Here is a 21633-nt window from a genome sequence, read left to right on the forward strand (position 1 = left end):
TGAAAGATGGACAAATCCATTTAAGATACATTATATTTAGCATGGTGACTGTTAATTAATTATTGTATTCAAGATATGGCCAGTCTGTAAACAATTTAGACTTCTTGTCACTTTTTTCATTCAGTATATACAAAATGGCCATGATAAAATACATGTAGTAAATTTCCGAATTAAAGACTTTAACATAAACATATGTTTTGAATTGTTAATTTAGAAGAAGTAATTGTTTATAAAAACTTGAGAAGTTTATTAGAAAACTCTTCAAAGTTGGCAATTCCTGGATGTAATGTGAGGGTAATAGTAGCTCAGCTGTGTATTGTTTACAGATTTTATTCTTTGTATTACTTTCAATGTAAAAGCATATAAAATTATTTGATTTTATTATTTTAAAGATAATCTTATTAAAGGTCTTGATCAACTCTTTTGCTTTGCATTCAAATGCTAAATTGTTTGTATTTATCCAAAACCAAATTGCCCTTATCCTTTCTTCTTCCAAGGGCCAAAAAGCCAGTAGGTATAGGAACTTTTGTGACTTTTTCAAATTATGTGAAGGCTAGCTTTAAAAATATCATTGTGGGAGGCGAAACAAAGATGATGAGGAGTTGTTGGATATATGTGGAGAACAATTAACCTTTACAGTAAAAGGAAAAAAACATGATTTCACATAGGGAATGATTGAACTGCTATTAAGTCAAAATGCTTGTTGACATAGACCAAGTTTATCCCATTAATATTCCATTAATATATATATCTAGGTTTATTGATTTCCTAAAAGTTTAAATAATAGCAAATGAAAATTTAATTTGCGGTTTGAAATGAAGTTTTAAAGGAGTGACGCAACTGCATATCGAAAACCTTGATTGTTTGGAAAGAGAGAAATAATTGTTTGTTGTAATGTGTATTTGTACTTGTATGAACTTTTTGAAAGTTTTTACAGAACATTGAAGTTAACTAATGATTAGCCAGCTGTATTGTATTTAAACCTTGAGACTGCATCAAAATACTAGTGTTGATAAAGTTGCCTTCACATGACGTGCACCTGATAGTGCATGGTGTATTTTACTGCGTTTAATGACTTGGAAACATGTATAATATCATTTGAGCCGCGTCACGACAAAACCAACATAGTGGGTTTGCGACCAGCATGGATCCAGACCAGCCTGCGCATCCGCGCAGTCTGATCAGGATCCATGCTGTTCGCTTACCAATTCTATTACAAGTAGAGAAACTGATAGCGAACAGCATGGATCCTGATCAGACTGCGGGGATGCGCAGGCTGGTCTGGATCCATGCTGGTCGCAAACGCACTATGTTGGTTTTGTCGTGACGCGGCTCATTTATATATTACAAGTTAAAGCGGCCTTCAGCTTTTAATTTTATGTTGGAAAACTATTTTTGAGCTGTTTCAAACTAAGTATTTCAGTAATATTTTTTACCTAGGAAATGTGCATCATATCACTGTGAAGCCTTTTTCAGAACAGTGCCCCAAGAGCTCAGTATTTATAGTGTGCAGTGACGTTCATTTCTAAAAATAGAAGATTGGGAAACAATGTATCTTAACATAATATAATTATATAATCTTTAGAAAAGCTCAAGGGGCGTCCGTGGCCGAGTGGTTAAGGTCGTTGACTTAAAACCACTTGCCCCTCAACTCTGTGGGTTCGAATCCCGACAGGAACTTTGGATTCTTTCATGTGAGGAAGCTATCCAGCTAGCTTACGGAACGTCGGTGGTTCTACTCAGGTACCCATTCGTGCCTGAAATAATGCACGGAAGGGCACCTGAGGTCTTCCTCCACCAGTAAAAGCTGGAACGTCGCGATATGACCTATACTGTGTCGATGTGACGTAAAACCCAAAACAAAACAAAACAAAAACAAAAAAGAAAAGCTCAATGCCACTTTAAATAGTATTTTGACATGTTATATAGCCGTATATTAACGGTGATATGAGGACCCCCTAAAACCTTCAGTGGACTCACAAAATCTCAAACATATGGGGGTCCATGTATCTGAAATACCGTGGGGAATAACCAGCAGCATATTTACCAAATTGACAATTCTTTCAGTACAAAATACATGATACATTGAAGGTGATGGACAGGTTTTCATTCAAAACATGGGAAAAAAAACAGGGGGGCTAAAATGTTGAAAGGTAGCCATACATGCGACCCTCTTTTGTTTGCCCCTCCTCTTTTTATACTGATAACAGAACCACCGAGTATTAAAATAGAAAGTGAACTTGAAAATTTATAATTCGTTTACCCATTTTTTTTTTTACATCAAGGTGTGTTTTGGTGATAAGATTTAATTTATTAAAGTCATGAGTGTGTAATGGGCTACAAGATAATTATTGTTGCTATAAATGTTTCATGAATAGCAAAAAAGATACCGATATAGCAAATGTACCAGGATATGTATTTTCTGCCATAGAACGTTTTTTACTTGCACCCATGTTTAAGTGGGAAAATTGTCTGATGCATTTCATTGAGGATAATTATTGTCATGGAACTTCTTTTTAATCCATGTTTTAGTGATAATGTATTTCATTTATACAGTGGGGGGGGCATGATTTTCTGATAAGCTATTTTGATAATTAATATAATTATATTTTAATGTAGGAAGCACTGCAATATTGGTTGTATTTATTGAACAGTTTGTTTTTGTATAAATAAAGCTGTCCCAAGGTGTGTTTTTTTTTTGTTACGCTCCTTCCGTTATTATGCCACCGCAGCATCTGCGATGCGGTGGCATATAGCGATTCACCTGTGTGTGTGTGCGTGTGTGTGTGTGTTTGTTTGTTTGTTTGTGTGTGTGTGTGTTATATAGATTATATAGTGAACTTCAAAAATCTTCTTGTGAAAAACCACTGGTCCAATTTCAACCAAACTTGGCAGGATTGATCCTTGGGTGAAGGGCTTCCAAAGTTGTTCAAAGAATTTCATTCCATGCAGAAATCTGGTTGCCATGGCAACCAAAAGGAATTATAAGAATAAATTTAAAAAATCTTCTTGTAAAGACCCAAAAGGCCTAGAGCTTAGATATTTTGCATAAAGCATTGTCTGGTAGACCTCTACCAAGATTGTTCAAATTATAGCCCTAGGGTCAAAATCGGCCCCGCCCCGGGGGTCATTGATTTTCACTATATGTACATATAGTAAAAACTTAAAATACCTTCTTGTAAAGACCCAAAAGGCCTAGAGCTTTGATATTTTGCATAAGGCATTGTGTGGTAGACCCTTACCAAGATTGTTCAAATGATAGCCCTGGGGTCAAAATCGGCCACGCCCCGGGGGTCATTGATTTTCACTATATGTACATATAGTAAAAACTTAAAATACCTTCTTGTAAAGACCCAAAAGGCCTAGACCTTAGATATTTTGCATAAGGCATTGTCTGGTAGACTTCTACCCAGATTGTTCAAATTATAGCCCTGGGGTCATTATGTACACATAGTAAAAACAGAAAATAAAACAAATGTTTTCTGAATGGGAGAAAGCTACAACTTAGATATTTGACTTGAAATGTTGTTTGGTGGACCTGTATCAAGATTTTTTTGAATTAAACCCTTGGGTCAAAATTTTGCCTTGCCCAAGGGAAAGTGACCTACTTTCTTATCCTTTGATGTACAGCAATGAAATTTTGACCATGTGCACAGTTTAAGTTGTAAAATTGAACTTTGATATCAGGTGATCTAGATTTTGATGATGTGACCTACTTTCTTGGCTATGAAATTTGAACCATGTGCACAGATTAAGATGTTAAGTGAACTTTGATATCAGCTGACCTAGATTTTAACAAAGTGTCTTACTGTGTTGTCCATGAAATTTAGGCTGTGTGAAAATATGACCTTCACCACCAAATTCACCAGACTCAAGTGCATTGATATATTCCTACTCTGATCTTTTATTGGATTAACAATAGATTCAACCACTAATCTGATGATAAGAATTAGATAGGTCAGGGATCTATGCATTATGACAATCTTCAATTGTATAGAAACGAAAAAATATCTGTTCCTACACTACTATTTAGTGTTGTATTAATGCGGTGGCATAGCATTTTTCTCAAATGCAATCTTGTTTTTTTTTTATTGATTAAATATATATGTTCACTTATCTGTAATATGGTAACATATGTTTGCTATATATGAATATTTTAGTATTTATCTGTAGATATTATTATAATTTATAACATTTGGGCTGTGAAAATCAACGAGTAATATTTTATTTTTCTTTACAAGTGATTTCTATTATCCTCGGCATTTTGGGTATCGTAATACTAAATACCTTCTTCTTTATTTATACATTTGTTTACAATAAGTCTCGTGTTATAGTGACACCTTTTTTTGTCTTCATGAGATGATGCAATATTATATTAACCTCGTAATGGAACCTATTGATTGCAGAATACATTGAATCGTGCCAAATACGTAATAGTCACTAAACGTTTAGAGGTGCATGGTAAACATTCGTAATATTGGAATTTTTGGATGTGTGTGACTGGTGATGCAATGTTTACTTTTGGAACGTTACTTTTTAAAGATCATATGAAATCGAGCCAAAAAACATTTATGTCAAAAACATTTACGTAGGAATATATTTTTTTAGATTAACATTCAGCTTTATTGTGAATGGATTAGCAGAACAAAAAGATTAAAATAGTTTGATAGAGAGATTAATTTGTAGAGTTTTGATAAAGTATAGAAAACCATTTTGTTTTGCCAAAGACGATATACATACATATATGTTGGGTTGTGTTATTTTGTATGCAGTCTTTAAAGTTTTTTTTGCACCAGGATGTTTGGTCAGTGATATCTTTATTGAATGTTCTGGTACCTTTATTAATAGGAAAATTATTTTTACTGACTGATAAATTAAGAATTTTAACAATTTGTCGCCAACGAAAAAATAAAATTTACACGTGTTTCTATGTCAAGTAGTGAGGCGATGTCGGGACGTCTACAAGATGATATGTCAGACTTTGATGGCGTGAAAACGCATGAAATAACTGATGTGAGTATACCATGCAACTTTGTATTTTAAGTATAACATGAAAGTAAGAAACAATCACATTAATGTCAAAGTTTTATAATATTAAATATTTTCTTGTGTGTAATATACATTGTCAATGTTGTTGTTCTATGCAAAGTACAACATATTTTGTCAGTTTTCATTTTCATGGGTTTGAATGTTTCATATTTACATATATATGAATACGGTAGATTACTATTTTCTGTTGTTTATATTTAATGAAAATCACACCAAGAGGGAGTAAAAGACTTAGCTATATTTTCACTAGGGAAAATTTTATTGGCTGTAATGCAAATCATGAAATTCCTGTGCAGTGTTAATTTAATAAAACATAAAACAAACAACAGCAAAAACAACAACAAAAAACACTAACAGTGCATAGTTAAAATATCTCAAACATACAGAAAGGTTTCAGGTCAGATGTGGTATTTTGTTTGTTTATATTTTTGCTATAAAATCAAAATATTTCTATGGAAAGGTCAAGTGGTCAAATTTCTACGGTCACAATAGTCTTTCACATAGCATTATGTTAAGCTTTCGTGTGTGAAAGTTTTATTTTATTTCAAAAGGTTCGAATGTAATTCGTAAGAAGTGACCATTATAATTTTCAAACCCTTTGTGTAAATATTTAATCTTTACTTGGTTGGGTCAGATGATTAAAAGAGTAAAAAGCGAATGAATTTGCTTGACCATTAACTGACCTGCTTACTAACGTAATGTGTTTTTGTCCTGTTTTAAGTAGCTTTAAGGTACTGTACTGACCCGGCCATCGAAATTGGCACAAAGTTTTCAACGTAAATACTTTGAAGAAAATTGTTTAGACATGCGTTTTAGATATAAAAATAATATCCTAGGTTAATTTTTTTCTGTCAAATAGATATTATTGGACTAATTGTTTTTTCTTCATTTTCAAAGGAGAGAAGAGTGTAGGAAATTTATGCTACTGTTTTCCAGCCTAGCTGTATACAATTGTTGACATATAAAATTAAGTCAAGAAAAATAAATAGTAGTGACTTGAACTGACCATTTTCTTTTACGTGACATGAAAATGAAAATTAATTAAAATTCATATATGAGTATTGTTTGTGTGAAATAATACATTGGAAATGACAATGGGCACTGAACTGTTAAAAGATGTAAGTAAATTTTCAATTAGTTTAACTTTATTTTAACACTTGCAATAAATAGCAGAAACTTTGCTGATAATACATTTAGTCATTCATTATCTTCAAGTCTAGTCAGATGACATCCAGTATATTAGAGTTGGGTATGACTGCATCCAGTATATTAGAGTATAATTTATGCTGAATTCAGTCTATTAGAGTTTGATTGTTACTAAAGTATTATATTAAAGTCTGATTGATACTGCATCTAGTATAAATTATAAGAGTTTAGTTGACACGGCATCCAGTATATTAGAGTCTGGTTTATGCTGCTTCCATTATATTAGAGTTTGGGTGATATTGGGTCCAGACCCAGAGTTTGATTATTACTGCTTCCAGTATATTTGAGTTTGGTTGATACTTCATCCAGTGTATTAGAATTTGATTGATACTGCATCCAGTATATTAGAGTTTGATTGATACTACATCCAGTATATTAGAGTTCGATTGATACTACATCCAGTATATAAGAGTTCTACATCCAGTATATTAGAGTTTGATTGATACTGTATCCAGTATATTAGAGTTTGGTTGATAGTGCTTCCAGTATATTAGAGTTTGGTTTTACTTCATCCAGTATATTAGAGTTTGATTGATACTACATCCAGTATAATTGAGTTTGATTGATACTGCATCCAATAAACTAGAATTTGATTGATACTGCATCCAGCATATTAGAGTCTGGTTGATACTGCATCCAGTATAATAGTGTTGGTTGATACTGCATCCAGTATATTAGAGTTTGGTTGATACTGCATCCAGCATATTAGAGTCTGGTTGATACTACATCCAGTATATTAGAGTTTGATTGATACTGCATCCAGTATATTAGAGTTTGGTTGATACTGCAACCAGTATATTAGAGTCTGGTTGATACTGCATCCAGTTTATTAAAGTTTGGTTGATACTGCAGCCAGTATATTAGAGTTTGGTTGATACTGCAACCAGTATATTAGAGTTTGGTTGATACTGCATCCAGTATATTAGAGTTTGATTGATACTGCATCCAGTATATTAGAGTTTGGTTGATACTGCATCCAGTATATTAGAGTTTGGTTGATACTGCATCCAGTATATTAGAGTTTGGTTGATACTGCATCCAGTATATTAGAGTTTGGTTGATACTGCATCCAGTATATTAGAGTTTGGTTGATACTGCATCCAGTATATTAGAGTTTGGTTGATACTGCATCCAGTATATTAGAGTTTGGTTGATACTGCATCCAGTATATTAGAGTTTGGTTGATACTGCATCCAAAATATAAGAGTTTGATATACTGCATCCAGTATATTAGAGTTTGGTTGATACTGCATTCAGTATATTAGAGTTTGATTGATGCTGCATCCAGTATATTAGAGTTTGGTTGATACTGCATCCAGTATATTAGAGTTTGGTTGATACTGCATCCAGTATATTAGAGTTTGGTTGATACTGCATCAAGTATATTAGAGTTGGATTAATACTGGAGCCAGTGTATTCTACAGAATTTGTTATAGATTGTACACATTTTTATAGTGACATATGAAACTCGACCATAAAGAAAGAAATCAATAAAAAAGGGATAAAGTATAAAGTTATTAATTGGTAGTGATATAAGATCAGTAAGTTCATGCAAACAAATCTTAGCTAATATTTCAGAAAAAAACTTCCATAGTTTATTAATCTTAAGAGATTTAGTTGTCTTGTTCATTCAAATTGCCTCCCCTTTTTTGAGAGAAAGATGTTGGACAGTTGATGTTGTTTAAGGAATAAATGTTATTAATATAAATATAAACAACGCAGGAAGTAAGTTATTCTTACTTTTGACTGTTTGATACATTGAATGACCTTCAAAACACATGCCCCTCACCGCTGTGGTTTCGAATCCCAACAGGGACTTTGGATTCTTTTATGTGAGGAAGCTATCCAGCTAGCTTACGGAACGTCGGTGGTTCTACTCAGGTGCCCGTTCGTGCCTGAAATAATGCACGGAAGAGCACCTGAGGTCTTCCTCCACCAGTAAAGCTGGAACCTCGCCAAATGACCTATACTGTGTTGATGTGACGAAACACCCAAAACAAACAAACAAACAAACATTGAATGACACATTGGTCCTTTCTTGATCAGTAAAAAACTTTGAGAGTTGTATAATGAGATTTAAATACTGTAGGTGTCCCCTCAAACCTTATAATTTGAATTGAATAAATCAGAGAAAAGAAGATAAAAATCTCATTTTCTACTATTATTCAACAATAATTACTTTGTGTTAGATATTTGGTTGCATTCTTAAATAAGAAAGAAAGTTTATTAGGTCAGTGTGTTAATTATGACAGATGGGGTTGTTTGTCACCAAACTTCAATATTTATTTGTGTAAATAATTTTTTTATGTGTCTGTTTTTAGAAGGCTTTATAACTGCAATTACCCAATTAAGTTTTGTATAGTGGTGTTGTAACGAACTAAAGTAGTGGAATTGGCATGATTATATTGTTTTGTCTTGTAAGTTTTATGGCTCAAGTTCAGTGTCAAATTATAAGTCCAACCTACATCTAGTAATAATAAAGAGTCAGTTCCTTTATGGATTAAAAAAAAAAAAAAGATCGACCAGACAGTTACTGCACAAAGTGACAGGGTGAGCTTTTGTGATCGCTTTTCGTCCGGCGTCCGTCCGTCCGGCGTCCGGCCGTCGTCCGTCCGTAAACTTTTACTTTAAATGACATCTCCTCATAAACCACTAAGCCAATTTCATCCAAACTTCACAGGAATGTTCTTTTGGTGGTCACCTTTAAAAATTGTTCAAAGAATTTAATTCCTTGCAGAACTCTGGTTGCCATGGCAACCGAAAGAAAAAACTTTAAATATCTTCTTTTAAAAAACCATAAGAGCTAGAGCTTAGATATTTGGCATGAAACATCTTCTAGTGAGTGTCTACCAAGTTTGTTCAAATAAAAGCCCTGGGGTCAAAATTGGCCCCGCCCCGGGGGGTAATTGATTTTCCCTATATGCATATAGTAAAAACTTAAAAAATCTTCTTTTAAAGAACCCAAAGAGCTAGAGCTAAGATATTTGGCATGAAACATGTTCTAATGGGTGTCTACCAAGTTTGTTCAAATAAAAGCCCTGGGGTCTAAATTGGCCCCGCCCCGGGGGGTCATTGATTTTCCCTATATGCATATAGTAAAAACTTAAAAAATCTTCTTTTAAAGAACTAAAAGAGCTATGGCTAAGATATTGAGCATCAAACATGTTCTAATAGGTGTCTACCAAGTTTGTTCAAATAAAAGCCCTGGGGTCAAAATTGGCCCCGCCCCAGGGGGTCATTGATTTTCCCTATATGCATATAGTAAAAACTTAAAAAATCTTCTTTTAAAGAACCAAAAGAGTTAGAGCTAAGATATTTAGCATGAAACATGTTCTAATAAGTGTCTACCAAGTTTGTTCAAATAAAAGCCCTTTGGTCAAAATTGGCCCCGCCCCGGGGGGTCATTGATTTTCCCTATATGCATATAGTAAAAACTTAAAAAATCTTCTTTTAAAGAACTCAAATAGCTATGGCCAAAATATTTAGCATCAAACATGTTCTAATAGGTGTCTACCAAGTTTGTTCAAATAAAAGCCCTGGGGTCAAAATTGGCACCGCCCTGGGGTCATTGATTTTCCTTATATGTGTATAGCAAAAACTTAAAAAATCTTCTTTGAAAAAAACCAAATAGCTAGAGTTAAGATATTAAGCATGAAACATCTTTTAGTGAGTGTCTACAAAGTTTGTTCAAATAAAAAACCTGGGGTCAAAATTGGCCCCACCCCGGGGGTCATTGATTTTCTTTATATGTGTATAGCAAAAACTTAAAATCTTCTTTGAAAAAACCCAAATAGCTAGAGTTTAGATATTAAGCATGAAACATCTTCTAGTAAGTGTCTACAAAGTTTGTTCAAATAAAAGCCCTGGGGTCAAAACTGGCTCGGTCCCAGGGGTGTCATTGTTTTTAACTATATGTGTATAGTAAAAACTTAAAAAAAATCTTTTTTTAAAAAGCCCAATGAGCTAGAGCTTAGATGTTTAGCATGAAACATCTTCTTATGGGTGTCTACCAAGTTTGTGCAAATAAAAGCCCTTGGGTTAAATTGGCCCTGCAACGTTGGGGGGGGGGGGGTGGTTGGGGGGGCCTATATACAGGTGAGCGACCTTATGGCCATCATGGCCCTCTTGTTTCTATTTTACGGTAATTTTTGACTTGTCGCTGCCATTTTGGATTCTGATACCTGTGTGTTATAAGCAATCTGATTGGATGTCCAATTTGGCTCGTCCAGTCAGATCGCGTATTTCAACCCAGGTATCAGACTGCAAAATGGCTACGACAATTCAAAAAATACCGTGAAACAGAATAAATCGGAATGATTGTGATATTTGTTGGACTTGAATTAGATAAGCTGTGGAATTCTAGTTCTTTTTATTGATGTTAATGAATGATGCAGCGAAATCCCGCTGGAATGCGCATCAGTCGCTGAAATGACGAATTCCCGTGTTCCACATTGTTTGGCAAATGAACATATAGTAGGCTTTTCACCTTTCTATAACTATAGTTTTGATAGTGGAAATTTTTTTTTATACAATTTCATCGGTGGTTTTGTATTTGGTACCTTATAGTAAGCCTTAGAGTGTTGAATAATTTTTTTTCAGGGTTGTAGTAGGGGTCCAGGGGCAGATAGGGGTGGGGTGTCCAAACACTGATACTGCCACCTGTGGTTACAAGATAGAAATCTGTAGGGCACAAGAATGAAATCCGTAAGGTATTAGAATGAAATCTGTACGACACAAGAACAATGATATTAAAACATTGGGTTTATTTTATGACAAAGATTTTCATAAAAGCATCTGTTGCCATCTGTTTTATATATGTCTGACAGATTAGCAGGCTAATACCCCCAAGTATGTTGCTTCAAGGTGGAGGCAAAAAATATTTTATTGGTTTTGTAACCTTTAATATTTTCCATTTTTCTATCAGAATTTCATTCAAGAGCTGCCAGTATTTAACTTGCATTGAACTGAACACCTTTATCCACTTGTCTATCAAAAAAGAAAGAAAAAAAGATAAATTTATTCTTTGATTATCTTCAATTCCTGTTTAAGGTTGTCCTTGAAATATTTCCATTTCTGCTCATGGTTTCCATCAGCATGGGATATAGTTTTGGAATTGTCCATCCGAATTTTGGCATTATTTCTCTGCAACTAATGGCTAGAATTCAAAGAAACTTTATGGGAACCAATACCAAGAGGAGATGCCCATACCAAAGCCTTTTTCCAGACTCAGAGTTATGGCCCTTGATAAGTTATGCAGTATGCATAAAGAACAATAATCGTTTCTGCTCTACTTCTCTGCAACTACTGGCTGGATTTCCATGAAACAATCAGATGGTCTAAAAACACCCAGTTTTTCCTTTTCTAGAAAAAAGATTCAAGATCAGACAAGGAAGCAACAGAGATGGTATTGTTTTGCCATTGCCATGACGATTTTGCAGAGAAACATGTAATCTCTTGATAGAAGGCTTTAATGTAGGCTTTCTCTTGTCTGAAAGAAATGTAAATTATTGATGTTTTGTTTCCAAATTTGTTTTTATAATGGCATTAGTTGCCATTTCTTCTTGTCTATATTTACTTCTGTGTAATTTTCTACTTGTGCATAAGTTTACCATTGGGACAGAAAATGAATTTTGTTTACTAATTGTTGCATACATTAATGATTGTTTAGAAAGTAATTCATATGCCAAATAGTAAAACTGTTGTCAAGGTAACAGTTTTCAAAGCTTTATTGTTTTCAAACTGACCAATTTTGATATTGCAATTGTCAAAAACTCAGGTCATTTATTTAATATTCCATTCTTTGTCCACACTTAAAACTTAGAAGCAAATATTAATTATTTTATTGCAGAGTTAAAGTTAAATCCTAATATTTAAGGGGCACTGACCTAGAGGCTAGATGGATGAATTGAATTAAAAGACTTGATGGCACCTGATGGTGTCCAAACCAACAGGTCTGCAGAGAATGGCTTAATAACAGGACAATTGAAATAAGGACCATACTTATACATAGATCTATAGGTTTATCAATATCATAATAATTTGTAATCTTTGGATAGGTCTGCTACATCAGCTCATACCAATTGGGTAAAAAAAGGAAAAGGAGCTATTTCAGATGGCAGTATGATTTATATGACTTTATTGAACATTCGCTGTTTTTGTAACAAGTTGAAATCCCTCTTACTATAAATGAACTCCTCCATTTTCATAGCAGGGTGAGTCCATTATACATGAAGCACCAGTGTAAGAATTTATAGACTGGAAACCAATTTCTGTAATAGATTCTTGATAAATTTCTTTTTGCAAGATGTTCTTAATTTACTTTCCTTAGCAAAACTCAAAATAATGGAAATAGTAAACCCTTATTATGTGTTAATATATGTTTGTTATTTCTTCACATTTGATTAATAAATTTAGCATGCTAATTTTGTATGTAAGATTTATTTTGCGGTGACTTGACCATTAAAGTTGTAGGCGGGACAAAGTGGGTGATCTACATGTGAAAAATTAGTCAAGTTGATGAAGCTGTGGGGTGTCGATGTAAGAAAAGTTATGAATTTTGTTCAGGTTACCAAGATTGCTGGCTCTAATTAGCAACATTTAGGTCAATGTTGCAAGATCTTGACCTCCTTTGTGCTATAATATAGACTCTTCATAGTATGTAAGTGACCTTTTGGTGAACTTGGCCGATCATAGAAAACAAGATACTGAAAAACAGATGTTATCAAAGAAAAAGGCATAAATAGCAAGGACAGATGGCCTAGTGATTTACTTTCAAGGTTTATTTCCAATAATAGTGAAAAAAAGTTGTACTATCTAATAGTACAATAAATATTAAAGGGACTCCACTGAGTTTTTTTTGACATGATGAGACTTTAAATAACTTTTTATTTGTAGAGATTTATGTTCCATTTGATGAAGGGCTAGACTTATAACTTGCGTGCTAAACTTCAGATCATTCGCTCACTTTGTTTTTCCGGGATAATTATAGTAAATGTGAAAAATCACCTAAATTTGAAAAGCATTGCAACACTTTTCACTTAAAATGAGCCAAGTCACAGTATCATAATATATGTTTTTTCAGTTTTGATATATACCCACAGGTATATATGCTAGACTCAACTATTTAGTAGCTCAAATTCTCAGTATTTTGATACTGAAAATTCCCTAATGAACTGTCTCCTTCATTCGCAGTAGGGCAAATCCATTACATGTCAGTGATGATGCAATTGTTCTAAATTGTTCCAGCACCAGACGAATCTTTGGAGTATTAACATTCTCTCCTCCCCCTGTTTTTACAGCTAGCTTAGTTTTGCACCGATGTGCTGGATTCGCAGACATTTTACGCCTAGTTATTGGTTTTCTCTGCCACATGTAACACGATCTGTGAATGATTCAGGTCATAGTATTGGAAATACTTTATATACATAATCATGAATCACTGAGACTGAGTCAAACATATTTGTTTTGGATTTTATTGTACCACGGCATGACTGAGAATAATTGTAATGGAATACTGTCTGTAAGTTTTTGATACAGTGTGTGTATGTTACTGTTTTATTTATAGAGTTTATATTGTTGTACCTCTTTTAGCACTTGGGTTTATTCATCAATGGTGTGTGTGTTTTCCAGCATTCTTTTGTAAAATCAGAAAATAGGTCAAAATCAGAATCCCCTGTGTTTCTCATTAACTCACAGGTTTAGCAGTAAATTGCCATTGTTGTTGGGATTATTTGAGGTGGGATTATATTGTAATGTATTATAAGATTCTGTCATAAATGCACATTATATGCTTCAGAAATAAAAAAAATATTAATTCTTAAGAAATGTCAAATACCCATTATGTGTTTAATTATGTTATAATAATCGATTTAAATCGATTTACATGTTAGAAACTGAAGAAAGTAACACTGAACATGCTTTAATGTGTCCAAAAGGTAGCAAAATGTAAACATAGTAGTATTTTGACTTCCATACAAAATACTAGTTCACTGTAATTGTACCAATGGCCAACAGAGCTATTGTGGCAAAAGATAGTCCATATGGTATTCTGTACTTTGAAAACTGTAACAAGATACCACAAAATCTAGATTCTTGTTAACTTGATTTTTGTTCAAGTTTCCTTGAATGTCCAGACTGTTTCTTATTGTTTAATGACAAGGTGTCCCGTGCTATAAGTGGCTGGAAACTGACCATACATACCTGTACCTGGGAGTATCCCACATAACAATTATTACTGTAACTACCTTACAAGATTCTTGGTTTATTTTGTATTATAAACTTTGCATTCTGTACTGTCACCCTGCCAGGGTACTGTCTTCATATATTCCCAGACTATCCTGAACTTGAACGTATGGCTGAATTGTTCTGTACAGTTATTTGATTAGAATCAAGCACCTTTAGAAATTACCTGTATGTATTTTCCTCCAGTCTGTAGCAAGACAGACTTTCCCCGTCTAAACAAATATTTTTTGGCTGTCTTGCTTATTAGTGGTATTAGTGTCAGTGTTACACATGTGACGCAATACTTTGTGTGCACCATCATAATTGTTATTATGCAAGATGTACTATTCTTTTAAAACTTTATTTGAAAATCTTGCCTTTGTCTTTAACATCATTATAAAATGTAGGTCGCTGATACTAGCAAGCATCAATCTGTGTTTTGTAAGTTAGGGGTCGCTGGTTTGATCCTTATGGAAGGGGAATTTCCGCTGTTACAATTCTAGGACTTTGAGTGTAATGGTCATTTGTAGGATAAGGAGTAGGTCACTTGTGGAGAAATTGGTAATAACTGGATAGTTATCCAGGAAAGCCAGTAAGATGGACTTACCACTGACATAATTGAGCCGCGTCACGACAAAATCAACATAATGCGTTTGCGACCAGCATGGATCCAGACCAGCCTGCGCATCCACGCAGTCTGATCAGGATCCATGCTGTTAGCTTACAAACCCTATTACAAGTAGAGAAACTGATAGCAAACAGCATGGATCCTGAACAGACTGCGCAGATGCGCAGGCTGGTCTGGATCCATGCTGGTCGCAAACCCACTATGTTGGTTTTGTCGTGACGCAGCTCATATATGTTTGTTATTTCTTCTCATTTGATTAATAAATTTAGCATGCTAATTTTGTATGTAAGATTTATTTTCGGTGACTTGACCATTAAAAGTTGGCGGGGGGGGACACAGTGGGTGATCTACATGTGAAAAATTAGTCAAGATGATGAAGCTGTGGGTGGCGATGTAAGGTAAATAATGAATTTTGTCGGTAACCAAGATTGCTGGCACTAATTAGCAACATTTAGGTCAATGTTGCAAGATCTTGACCTCCTTTGTACCATAATATAGACTCTTCAGTGTATGAACGTGACCTTTTGGTGAACTTGGCTGATCATAGAAAACAAGATACTGAAAAACAGATGTTATCAAAGAAAAAAGGCATGAATAGCAAGGACAGATGGCCTAATGATTTACTTTCAAGGTTTATTTCCAATAATAATAGTGAGAGAAAAAATATTGTATTATCTATAACAGTACAATTAACATTAAAGGGACTCCACTGAGTTTTTTTGACATGACAAGACTTGAAATTACCGTTTAGTTGTAGAGATTTATGTTCCATTTGATGTAGGTCTAGACCAACAACTTGTGGGCAAAACTTCAGATCATTCGCTCACTTTGTTTTTCCCAGAATAATTATAGTTACTGTGAAAAACTACCTAAATTTGAAAAGCATTGCAACACTTTTCACTAAAAATGAGCCAAGTCACAGTATCACAATATATGTTTTTTTCAGTTTTGATATATACCCAGCGGTATATATGCTAGACTCAACTATTTAGTAGCTCAAATTCTCAGTATTTTGATACTGAAAATTCCCTAATGAACTGTCTCCTTCATTCACAGTAGGGCAAATCCATTACATGTCAGTGATGATGCAATCGTTCCAAATCTCTCCAGCACCAGACAATTCTTCGGAGTATTATTGTTATAGCATTCTCTCCTCCCCCCCCCCCAGTTTTTACAGCTAGCTTACTTTTGCACCGATGTGCTGGATTCGCAGACATTTTACGCCTAGTTATTGGTTTTCTCTGCCACATGTAACACGATCTGTGAATGATTCAGGTCATAGTATTGGAAATACTTTATAAACATAATCATGAAACACTGAGACTGAGTTTTGGATTTTTTTGTTCCACGGCATGACTGAGAATAATTGTAATGGAATACTGTCTGTAAGTTTTTGATACAGTGTGTGTATGTTACTGTTTTATTTATAGAGTTTATATATATTGTTGTACCTCTTTTAGCACTGGGTTTATTCATCAATGGTGTGGTGTGTGTTTTCCAGGATTCTTTTGTAAAATCAGAAAATAGGTCAAAATCAGAATTCCCTGTGTTTCTCATTAACTCACAGGTTTAGCAGTAAATTGCCATTGTTGTTTGGATTATTTGAGGTGTGATTATGTTTTAATGTATTATAAGATTCTGTCATAAATGCACATTATATGCTTCAGAATTTTTTTTTTTAATTCAAAGTAGTATTTTGACTTCCATACAAAATACTAGTTCACTGTAATTATACCAATGGCCAACAGAGCTATTGTGGCAAAAGATAATCCATATATATGGTAAATGGGTATTCTGTACTAACAAGATACCACAAAATCTAGATTCTTGTTAACTTGATTTTTGTACAAGTTTTTCTTTTTGGCATGAATGTCGTACTGTCACTTATTGTTTATGACCAGGTATCCTGTGTTTTAAAGGCTAGAAACTGACCAAAGAACCCAAGGTGCCATATCCCACATAACATTATGACATATTACTGTAACTACCTTACAGGATTCTTGGTACATTTTGTATAATAAACTTTGCATTCTGTACTGTCAAGCACCTTTAGAAATTACCTGTATGTATTTTCCTCCTGTCTGTAGCAAGACAGACTTTCCCCCCTCTCAACAAATATTTTTTTTGACAGTCCTGCTTATGTCAGTGTAACACATGTGATGTAGGGGCGTCCATGGCCAAGTGGTTAAGGTCGTTGACTTCAAACCACTTGCCCCTCACCGCTGTGGGTTCGAATCTCGACAGGGACTTTGGATTCTTTCATGTGAGGAAGCTATCCAGCTAGCCTACGGAACGTCGGTGGTTCTAATCGGGTGCCCGTTCGTGCCTGAAATAATGCACGGAAGGGCACCTGAGGTCTTCCTCTCCACCAGTAGAGCTGGAACGTCGTGATATGACCTATACTGTGTCGATGTGACGTAAAACCAAAAACAAACAAACAAAACACTTTGTGTGCACCATCATAATTGTTATCATGCAAGATGTATTCTTTTAATATGTGAATCATGCCTGTGTCTTCTACATCATTATAAAATGTAGGTCACTGATATTAGTGAGCATCAATCTGTGTTTTGTAAGTTAGGGGTCGCTGGTTTGATCCTTGGGCAAGGAGAAAATTTCTCTGTGACGTTTGAAGACTTTTGAGTGTTATGTCCATTTGTAGGATAAGGAGTAGGTCACTTGTTGAGAAATTGGTAATATTTAGATAGTTATCCAGGAAAGCCAGTAAGGTGGACTTACCACTGAGATATGAGCCGCGTCACGACAAAACCAACATAGAGCGTTTGCGACCAGCATGGATCCAGACCAGCCTGCTCATCCGCGCAGTCTGATCAGGATCCATGCTGTTCGCTATCAGTTTCTCTACTTGTAATAGGGTTTGTAAGCGAACAGCATGGATCCTGATCAGACTGCGCGGAGGTGCAGGCTGGTCTGGATTCATGCTGGTCGCAAATCCATTATGTTGGTTTTGTCGTGACGCGGCTCAATTATGACAAAAAATAAGTTATCAAGGCTGAAGCTGCACTGGAAGCTATTGTATCTTATATTCATTAAGAACAAAAAGAATTTAGGTGAAGTTTTCCCTGGGTAAACTCATTAAAGTTTTATGTGTACTTTACAGAATATGCTGAAATTGTTTAGTTATTTTGATATATCTAAGATGTAAAGTTGAAAACATGGCATTTTGTGATTTATTTGGAGAAATAAGGAGAAATAAACACCATTATGCATGAATTAAGTAAGAACTTTGTAAAGTATGGGTTGCAATTCCAAAAACACTGGATGAAATAAAAACTTTTTTTACTGTTTAAATGTTTTTAATTAAAACTGGTATGAAATATACATCAGTAATTTAATTAACACCTAGAGCGAAATATTCTCGTAATAATAAATTATGTACATTTATATATATCTATAGCTAGTTAATAATGCCAGCATTTAATGACTACATTGATCCAGGTAAGTTTTCCGATCTGTTGATATACAGCTGTTCACATGTCATATTGTATATTATATATACCTATATAGATTTAATACACCTTTTAACTTATTTAGAACTTTACCAATTTGTATTCATTAATTGGACACTTGTCCAATTTGTGGACATTAATTGAGCACTTGTCCATGGCTAACCTTAGAAAAAAAAAATTCCCCTCCTGTGACCAATGCCAGGGGTTGAGGTTATATAAATATAGTCACAATAATGCAAAGTTTTTATTGATTAAGACAGATTAATCTATACATTTAGGTTGTCAATTTCAGTTTATTTCTTTGCTGTCAATTATGCCATTGAAATACTTCCGACACACATTTACACTCTGTTTTGCAAATAAAATACTTTGGCACAAAATTGGCACATTTAAAAAAGTCATTTATAACTGTGACAAAAAACAGCTTGGAAAGGTTGTCCTGAAACTGGAGCATTATATGACCAGACAGCTGCTGACAAAACACTCGTTCACATGATGATGATGCTCCCTGAATGATCGTGTAGTGCTTAAAGGCATGACAGAAATCACTTTATAGAAATGGGATAGAAATTGTATTTTGTGTGATTGAAAAAGTTATATCAATTCTTGCCTCATATGAAACATTGTTCTGTCACTATACATGATTTTAGACTTGTTTTCTTGTATTTTTGCCCCAGACAGATGTGAATTTTTGATACAGGCCACAGGGAATTATTGTCCTGAATTTCATGAATACTAAGTAGATATGGAGACAATATTTGGCAGTCTTTATTCTCTAGAACTGTCTCAACTTCAAATTGAAAATGTCATATTGTTGACGGATGTATGAAATTTAATTATATGCCCGAAAGAATTTCGGGCATATTATGTTATACCCCCCTGGCGTCCGTCTGTCCGTCCGTCCGTACGTCCGTCCGTCCGTTAGCGATTTGGTTTCCGGAGTATAACTTAAGTTCCATTTGGCCCACAGTATTCAAACTTCATAGGATGATTGCCCATATTGGGTAGAAGACCCCTATTGATTTTGGGGTCACAAGGTCAAAGGTCAAGGTCACTATTAGCTAAATACTGAAAATGGTTTCAGGAGCGTAACTTAAGTTCCATTTCACCCAAAGTATTCAAACTTCATAGGATGATTGTCCATATTGGGTAGAAGACCCCTATTGATTTTGGGGTCACAAGGTCAAAGGTTAAGGTCACTATTAGCTTAATACTGAAAATGGTTTCCGGAGCATAACTTAAGTTCCATTTGGCCCACAGTATTCAAACTTCATAGGATGATTGCCCATATTGGATAGAAGACCCCTATTGATTTTGGGGTCACAAAGTCAAAGGTCAAGGTCACTTTTACCTGAATACTGAACTGGAAACAGTTTTCGCTCAATAACTCAAGTATTAATCAACCTACAGCTGTAAAATGTTATAGGATTAACAGCTGTATACCCCTGACGTCTTTTTTGTCCATCCGTTGTTGCATTTTTACTTACAAGATAAAAACTTGATGGTGGTGCTTTGAAAACAGCAACTGTATATATACATGAATGTTCTTCAGCTATAAAGGAGGATTGCTTTTTGAAGGAGGTAATACTGTATTTAATTCCCATGTCTTACAAATGCTTCATCCTTACTAAAAGAAAATGTACTTTCGGGCATATAATGCTCCGCCTAGCGGTGCTCTTGTTTCATGTTGTCTTGACCTTCATTAGCTCAATGCCTTATGGAGGCAACTGAATCCATGGGGCCAGTGCAGACCATAATCAAGCCCGGGGGGGGGGGGGGGGGGGGGACATGGAGATGGAATTTTAAATATCAAAATATTAAAATTAAATCGGGGTTTGTCAGAAATTAGGTCACAAAAACGATGTATTCATCATTGATGAGTTGATTTATACCATAATTGGAGAGGTTTTGAGGGAGATATAAAAGACAGGGAGAGGTGTTCCTATAAGAGGTTAATTAGTTGTAAAATATTGTAATTAGAGAAAGATGAAGACTTCACACTACTGATAGTACATTACAAGTTTACATTATATTTAATTATATGGGTCATTTCTAGGTCATTTTCTTATGATTATTTGCAGATATTTAACCCTGTAACCTGATGTACTTCTTTAATGAACTTGTCCGAGCTTCCACTTTCAGAACTGTCAGTTATCAATTCTGCAGGATGTCAAGATCAAATATTTAAGTTCATTGGCAAACAGTATTGTTGTATAATAGAGCCTGCTCAGACAGCATAGATGTGCAGGCTTGCCTGGCTCTTGTCTGGTGGCAAATGCTAATTACTTTTTGTTCCAGCAGAGGAAAGGGTTAATTACCAGCGAGAAATTAACGTAATTGAAACATTACCAAATTTGTAGCCAGGTGAAGCAATTTTTGCACGCCTACAAGGTGATAATGTAACCACTACTGAATATAATATCTATTAGGCTTCTTGTTGATTATGACAATACTGGTATTAACATTTTGTTAATTGTTTTACGAAAAAGGCAAGGGGTGGGGGGGGGGGGGGCGGAATTGCATTACTTGACATTGTAAGTGATAAATTGCTGTTCAAACAGGAAATAAATTGACTCCATGGGAAATTAAGTGCGGAGGTTGTTACTACAAAATTGCATTGAATAATTGAGTTATTAATTCTTCTATTATATAGAGTATTATTTCAGAACTAGTGTATTTGATGTACAGGTCATATATATATTGAATCTCCCCACCCCCACTGTATTTTAGACTTGTTGTTCTCCTCAGAAAATTTGAAGAAAAAAAACAAGTTTAACCCTTGATATTAAGATCCCTCAAACTTTCAGCTGAAAGCGGGACATGTCCATCACGTCCATGGCACAGAGTTTTTTTTGAAGTTAAAATGCCAACTTTGTACAGATCTTATGGCGATTTTCCAGCTTTTCTAGTGGAGGAAGACATCAGGTGCCCCTTTGTGCATTATTTCAGGCACAGGGGTATGTGACTAGTAGAACCACAAGCCTTCCATTAGCTAGCTGAATAACTTCCTCAAAGTGAAAGAATCCAAAGTCCCTGCCAGGTTTCAAACCCACAGTGATT

At 34.8% G+C, this 21633-nt stretch overlaps 1 protein-coding gene across 3 annotated transcripts in view; it reads left to right on the plus strand.

Moving 5' to 3' along the window:
* The first annotated feature begins 4391 nt into the window (after window positions 1-4391).
* Window positions 4392-21633, plus strand: part of LOC132727336 (sodium- and chloride-dependent glycine transporter 1-like) — a 44814-nt gene continuing 27572 nt past the window's right edge. Inside the window, exon 1 of one of the 3 annotated variants that reach the window (XM_060712772.1) lies at window positions 4392-5013. In XM_060712772.1, the coding sequence (XP_060568755.1) occupies window positions 4930-5013 (84 nt within the window). In that variant the 5' untranslated portion in view covers window positions 4392-4929. Of the gene's footprint in view, window positions 5014-13683; window positions 13775-16440; window positions 16489-21633 lie in introns of those variants that run through there. The other 2 variants (XM_060712771.1, XM_060712773.1) reach the window with 2 other exon arrangements.

This window comes from Ruditapes philippinarum, unplaced genomic scaffold (genome assembly GCF_026571515.1).
Source record: "Ruditapes philippinarum isolate M1 unplaced genomic scaffold, ASM2657151v2 ctg9691_1_1_1_1, whole genome shotgun sequence".
Taxonomy (NCBI): Eukaryota; Metazoa; Mollusca; class Bivalvia; order Venerida; family Veneridae; genus Ruditapes; species Ruditapes philippinarum.